Below are 7,405 nucleotides of genomic sequence, written 5' to 3'. Positions count from 1 at the left end.
TAACTTGGAATACGCCAATTGTCATCTCTGAAAATTAAATTGGCAGATAATTTAAGAACATAAAAATTCAGTGTAGACTATAGGTCATTTAGCCTCGAACCTGGTCTGCAATTCAATAAGATCATGGCTAACTTTATTTTCACTTTCTTGCCTGTACGCTATATGTCTCAAGGCAAATGTTAACTTTCACTACACTGTAGGGTACAAAATTCCAAAGATTAGTTATCCTCTTGAGAGAAGAGATTCTTCTTCATCTTACTCTTGTTATGGACCAGACCAGACCCCCTCAAAATATATCAACAAGATAGGTTGACCCAAACATTTTCTTATTTTAAAGACAGATGCCAGGAGTTTTGTTCCAGATGCAATTAGATTAGGCAAACTGAAGCAAAACACACTTTATTCATACACCATACTTAAAAATATAACAAAAGAAAGAGGAAATTGGAATAACTTAACACTACTGGAAAACTTAACAGAATAATAGATTATTTAACAACTAAACAGTAACTGTTCCAATAGTAACATCCCATTAACACACCCTTGGCAAATGCAAAGTCAGTAAAATAGATTGTTTCACATAGAATTCTTGCAGCTCAGGAGGAAAACTATCAAGAAAATACTCTGAGAGAGTGTAGCAGGGAGCAATATACTGCAGCTTCCAAACCAAGTTGAGACCCCAGCAACAACAGCTGCGACTGACAAAAATAAAAAGAAAAATTATAAATCCTGGTTCTGTGGGAGCTGGCCACAATCATTCAGGCTGCTTCTATTGTCTGATTATCAAAAAAAACCCAAGGCCTCACAAGCTGTTATTTTATGGGTTTTTAATAGACAGCTCTGTGCCTCTGCCAGAAAACCTCTCAAAAAATGGACAAAATACACCTCTTAAAGCCAGAGTATCATCACACTCTTACAAAGGAAACAATATTATTATGAAAATGTGTCCACAAGTTCTAGACTGCCACACAGAAATGTTCACTAAGCATCTACCCATCTTCTATACTTCAATGAGCCAGTGGGCTGAGGAGTGGCAGATGAAGTTTAATTTAGATAAATGTGAGGTTCTGCATTTTGGAAAGGCCAATCAAAGCAGGACTTATACACTTAATAGTAAGGTCCTGGGGAGTATTGCTGAACAAAGAGACCTTGGAGTGCAGGTTCATAATTCTTTGAAAATGGAGTCACGGGTAGATAGGACAATGAAGAAGGCATTCGGTATGCTTTCCTTTATTGGTCAGAACATTGAGTAGAAAGGTTGGGAGATCATGTTGCGGCTGTACAGGACATTTGTTAAGCCACTATTGGAATATTGTGTGGAGTCCTGGTCTCCCTCCTGTAGGAAAGATGTTGTGAAACTTGAAAGGGTTCAGAAAAGATTTACAAGAATGTTGCCAGGATTGGAGGATTTGAGCAACAGGGAGAGACTGAACAGGCTGGGGCTGTTTTCCCTGGACCGTTGGAGGATGAGGGGTGACCTTATAGAGGTTTATAAAATTATGAGGGACATGGATAGGGTAAATAGACAAGGTCTTTTTCCTGGGGTGGGGAACTCCAGCTCCAGAGTGGCACGGTGGCTAGCACTGCTGCCTCACTGCACCAGAGACCTGGGTTCAATTCCCACCTTGGGCAACTGTCTGTGTGGAGTTTGCACATTCTCCCCGTGACTGCGTGGGTTTCTTCCAGGTGCTCCAGTTTCCTCCGACGGTCCAAAGATGTGCAGGTTAGGTGAATTGGCCATGCTAAATTGCCCGTAGTGTTAGGTGAAGGGGTAAATGTAGGGGAATGGGTCTTGGTGGGTTGCTCTTTGGAAGGTCGGTGTGGACTTGTTGGGCCAAAGGGCCTGTATCCACACTGTAAGTAATCTAATCTAGAGGGCATAGGATTAGGGTAAGAGGGAAAAATTTAAAAGGGACCTAAGGGGAAATATTTTCACGCAGAGGGTGGAACGTGTATGGAATGAGCTGCCAGAGGATGTGGTGGAGGCTGGCACAATTACAACATTTAAAATACATCTGGATGGGTACATGAATAGGAAGGATTTAGAGGGCCAAGTGCTGGCAAATGGGACTAGATTAGATTAGGATATCTAGTCAGCATAAACAACTTGGACTGAAGGGTTTGTTTCCATGCTGGACATCTTTATGACTCTATCTGTCATTTTGCTAAACACCAAAGAGTATAGGCTTCACCTGGTCAACCTTTTCTCATAATCTTTCCTTAATTACTGGAATCTACCTAATCAATCTTCTCTGAACTGCCTCAAATGCAAATATTTCCTTCCTGCTAGATTACAACGTTTTACAATAAAATTAAACATTGCATTTGCCTCTGACTGACTACCTGTGTGCTTTATTTTTGCTATTTGTGTATGAGAAAAGCCATTCCTTCTGTACTGCAGAATGCTGCAGTCTCTCTCCATTTAGTTATTTTGTGCTTGCCAAAGTGTACAACCTCAAATTTTCTCACAATGTTCTTCATTTCCCAAATTTTCCTCTTTGCCCATTTGCTATTAGATTTTCACTAGCTTCATAGTTCTGTCTTTTTTTTAAGAAAGCTGGCTGCAGTGTCATTATTTTAGTCAAACATAAGCCCCTACAGAGCAAAATGAATCAGCTTAACTTGGCAATCCACATTGCAAAGATCTAATGAATAAATGTCCCTTGTCAACAGCAATGTAACAGCAATGATGAATGGCAAACAGAATGTTAAACTATCTTTGATCATCTCTTGCAACGAACACGAACTGAAATAAGCTTAATGCCCTATCATCTGTGAGGTTATCACCTATGCCCTCTAGTTCTGGAGTTCTCCACCCCAGGAAAAAAACCTTGTCTATTTACCCTATCTATGTGCCTCATGATTCTATAAACCTTTATCACTTAACCTATCTATATCCTTTTGTGAAAATTTTCTGCCCATTTCACAACTTGCCTTCTGATATTTTTTGTAGCATTAGCAAATTTGGCCATAATGCACTTCGTCCAAGTCATTAACATGGATTGGATATAGTTGTGACGCCAATGCTAATGTGTGTGGCACTCCACTAATTATAGTTTGTCAACCTGAAAAGGATGCATTTTTCCTGTGTCTATATGTTTCGAGGTGTGATCCTCATGAGCTGAGGCTGCATTTATTTTCTATCCTTGATTGGTGAACTGCTTTCTTGAAGTCCTGGGGTCTTTGACTGGTGTGGGTACACACAATGCTGTTCAAGAGGGAGTTACAAGTTTGACCCAGCGACAGTGATGGAACAGTGACACAGTTCCAAGTCAGGATAGTGGGCGGCTTGGAAGGGAATTTGTAAAGTGTGGTGTTCCAGTTTCCCAGTGGCTGGGAGCTTTCCATAATATAGAGAATTTTAGAGCATTATCTCTGCACCTAATTCTTTTAAGACCCCAGTCTATTTCTGACTGTCTTTGTGCTGTGGTTGTGTTATATTCAGAAGGTGAGAGCTAATTCCTGAAATAATGGGTTTCAAAAACAGCTCTCAATCTATTGTGTTGGTACACACAATGGTCTCTTTGTGATACGATCAAATGTCCAGCATGATTGTCATAATACTGAAATATATAATTTAGTTCAAGTAGCTGGAAGGCTAGTTTGCAAAAATGATGTCACCAACACAGGTTCAATTCCCATACCAGCTGGGTCAAGCTCATCACTAGCTGGCTCTGTCTGATGTAAGAACAGCCTATGGTCCTCTGGGACTATGGTGAATTTCACTTGCATGTAGATTTTACAAACAAAAATAACAGCAATTACAATGAGCAAAATCAATGTAAGGGGCTCTTATTGTTAATATATACGGGCATTTTAAATCAAATCTGTATGTTTTGTTGCCTTCCAGCTCAAAGGTAGCAAATTCATTTAAAATTGAATAATGCAAATGGATTTTTGGTTAAATTGAAAAAGTTGTTTCCACAATTGATGCGATTGAAGAAATGAATTAACCCTTGCATGATTCTTGAACTTTTCTTCAAAACCAAAATCATCCAACACTTTTTTAGCTAAAAACTTCTAAGCATCAATTTTAATTTTCATCTTCGCCCTCAGTGCAAAAATGTTGCATTGTCATCATGATTTTATGCTGCTTGAAGTCCATAAAAGTCCCTTGTCAAGATTAAAACAGTTTTTCAATCAAGCTCGATATTTTGAGCTTTTCAATATAGCCTACATAAGTAAAATGTGACAATAAAAATGGCTACAATCTTGATTGTCACTTTGGTTTTGCTATTAATAATTCACGTAGATCCTCTTCAGTCATGATTTGTAGGGTTTGCTTCAATATCGACCTTTAGGAGCTATCTCTTTCTTTCAATCACTTGTTTCTGCCATAGTTATAAGTCTTCGATTGTGTTTTGGAACCTTGACTTGATATGTATTAAGAATGCTATGATCGAGATAAAGTTAAGGGGTTAACCTCACAGATGATAGGGCATTAAGCTTATTTCAGTTGGTGTTCATTACTAGAGATGATAAAAGATAGTTTGACATTCTGTTTACCATTCACCATTGCTGTTACATCAACTTTATTCATTAAATCCTTATAGTGAGGATTGCAAAGTTAAGCTGATTCATTTTGCTCTGTAGGGGCTTATGTTTGACTAAAAGATGACACTGGAGCCAGCTTTCTGAAAAAAAAAGACAGAACTATGAAGCTAGTGAAATCTAACAGAAAAAGGGCAAAGAGGAAAATGGAATACGAGAGTCAGGAGGTAGAAAATTAGTTTATTGCCAACCAACTAAAGTGGGAGTGTGAGGTCATTATTCTATTTTATTATAAAAGACCAGTTTTGCTGATGGAAACATCTAAATCTGGTCATAGCTATTGTTATGCATATTCAGCAGATGGGAAATAATGTAACTTACTGATTCATGTCATGCCTTAACTCCCAAGTGCACTCAATGTGCCTTTAGAGAAATTGAACAAAAACATGTACAAAAAACAAATATTCAAGTCAGAATAAGGATTTGCTGTGTTTGAATCCTCATTTTACAATCTCTTCAAGTAGACATAGTCAGCTCCAAAAACAGTAAATTATTCAGACGACATTTGGGCATAAGTGACTTCAAACAACCTAAGGAGATATTTTCAGAACTCTCAAATGTGAAACAATCCTCAAACTGTAACCCTCCCACTCAACGATCTGGCTGTGACCTCTATACTTCTGTTCTACCCTCAACTTTGTCTGATTCATATCATACTGTAATGGAAGCTTTAATGCAGGAACTGCCAAAACTTCAACAGCTCAAAGATAGAAGTTTCTCCTCCAGGAAGTGGGACTACCTAGGGATATTGAAGCAACGTTATGTAGCTGTGAGAGCATTGAAATCAAACTTCTCTCCTACCTTAATAGATTCAACATAGTAACAGGAGCTATCAATGGAAATCAAGTGAAGTGAAGTTGTGTTACTTTCATGAGTTTTCTTGATCACTTACTTTTGTGGTTATTTAGTCACTAACTGAGCCACATATACAAGGAAGGGCTTAAACCCTGGAATGCGTTTCACTAGTTCTGACTGGGACAAGGTAGGAAAAATGGATTAAGGTTCCATCATCAGCTGGAAGTGCGTATGTGTGGGTGTCACCCAACAATGCCATCTGCTTCGGAATGGATTCTACCTACTAGTGATTGAGTCACATTTTTAAGGTTGCTTTGTGTTTTGACTTGGTATGTGGTAAAGCAACCTAATTAATAACTTGTATCATACCTCATTCCACTAAATATTTGTTTAGTTCACTTTTGACAAGACTGAAAAGTTCCTGTTTGAAAGGCACAAAGTTATTGATTCAGGTCATGAACATTATTGTTTTACTCTCTCTAGTTCAAGTTGCTATCCAGCAATATTTCTGATGAAGGGCTATTGCCCAAAACGTCAATTCTCCTGCTCCTCGGATGCTGTCTGACCTGCTGTGCTTTTCCAGCACCACACTCCCGACTTTGATCTCCAGCATCTGCAGTTCTCACTTTGTCAACCCAATATTTGTCAACCCAAGTCTCCCCACCGCTAGTAGGATTCTCAGACTATGACAGGAATGACTAATGTCACAAAATCAGAGAATGTTTCAATGCATGTTGTATATGTCACTAGGTGAAGGAAACATTTTGAATTTAGGTAGCAGCTTTCATGACTTCTGGACATTGTAATGTGCTCTATATCCAACTAATTACAAGGAAGCTGCATTTTGGATAGTGATTTCTTGGTAAGTTCTGCAAGTTATTATTGATGATTTTCGTCAGTAACATTGCTGACGTTATTATCGTCAATATTTTAGATATGCTGTTGCACTGGTTGAAATTGAAACTTAATTGGCCCACTTTGGTCCAAATGAACATGAGGTGTTTTGATAAGAAAGATAACATTCTCATGCAAGCATAATCCATTTGTTGCAGGAACCTCAGTGCACAGCTGCCATTGATTTTAGTATATCTACTTCTTAAGAATTTGGAAATGTTTAAGGATGATAAAAGCTTGCATTCGAAGAGCAGATAATAGGTATAAAAACAGCCAACATTGTTCAGTTAAATGAAATGTGAAATCTGACCTGGGTATTGTATTTTAAGAGGAACTGAATCTCTCTGGAATACTGGCAGTCAGGGCAACTGAAAGGACAGCTTCAAATACACAAGCTGAAATTCCTATTACTTCACTAAGATGACTGACATGAAAGGTTTCACTCACGTTATGTAACAAAGTCATAACAACTGTAAGAAGATAGGTTCCATGCAGTTGGCAATGAATCATTTAACTTTGCCATTTTTCAATAAACATTCTTCAAGTTTCTTGTAAATGGAATAATTGTGATAATATATTAGCAATTCTCTGTTCACCAATAAGCTCAGTTGGGAGGTACTTTCTAATTATGGAACTGAATCATGCTAAACAGGACAATCAATCCCTTGTCTGTGCCAACAAAATCAATCACAAACCATGGAAAGATACCAGTGCAGTTAACCTCCTGTGTCCATTGGCTGCGGAGGAAGATCAACTCGAGTCCTATGTGTGACTTCCAGAATACAGAGGAAATCAAACTTAGTTTGCAGTTTCCAAGTGTTTGAGGTCATATCCAAAGAATCACTCAGAGAGCAGCTCAGGCATTAGAAAACTCCTGTTATCCATGAATCCACACTTGTAGGAAGATATGGAAGAAAACTGAAGGTTATAAAATGAAAGGTCAGTGCAACAGAAAATCTGATGGGGAGAAGTAAGTTTTCAATTCATTATTCTTTTATTTATTTGAAAATCTAAACTAAGGCACATTTATAGGTTAGCTTATGAAATTCTAACAACTTTTCTCATAGAACTAAAAGTTGTTTTGATCTTTTTCCAAAATTCCGTGAAAGTAGAGTTGCAGGTAGAGAGGGTAGTGAAGAAGGCGTTTGGTATGCTTTCCTTTATT

At 38.2% G+C, this 7,405-nt stretch overlaps 1 protein-coding gene across 7 annotated transcripts in view; it reads left to right on the top strand.

Moving 5' to 3' along the window:
• mdga2a (MAM domain containing glycosylphosphatidylinositol anchor 2a) overlaps positions 1-7,405 on the top strand; it is a 932,327-nt gene that overhangs the window by 63,371 nt on the left and 861,551 nt on the right. Inside the window, exon 1 of one of the 7 annotated variants that reach the window (XM_043697341.1) lies at positions 6,952-7,179. The exons of the other annotated variants lie outside the window; for them this stretch is intronic. Within the exon in view, the coding sequence (XP_043553276.1) occupies positions 7,173-7,179 (7 nt within the window). The 5' untranslated portion in view covers positions 6,952-7,172. Of the gene's footprint in view, positions 1-6,951; positions 7,180-7,405 lie in introns of those variants that run through there. 7 annotated transcript variants of the gene reach the window in all.

This window comes from Chiloscyllium plagiosum, chromosome 10 (assembly GCF_004010195.1).
Source record: "Chiloscyllium plagiosum isolate BGI_BamShark_2017 chromosome 10, ASM401019v2, whole genome shotgun sequence".
Classification (NCBI taxonomy): Eukaryota; Metazoa; Chordata; class Chondrichthyes; order Orectolobiformes; family Hemiscylliidae; genus Chiloscyllium; species Chiloscyllium plagiosum.
The sequence above is the reverse complement of the archived record's forward strand: the minus strand, read 5'-3'. Positions and strand labels throughout refer to the sequence as shown.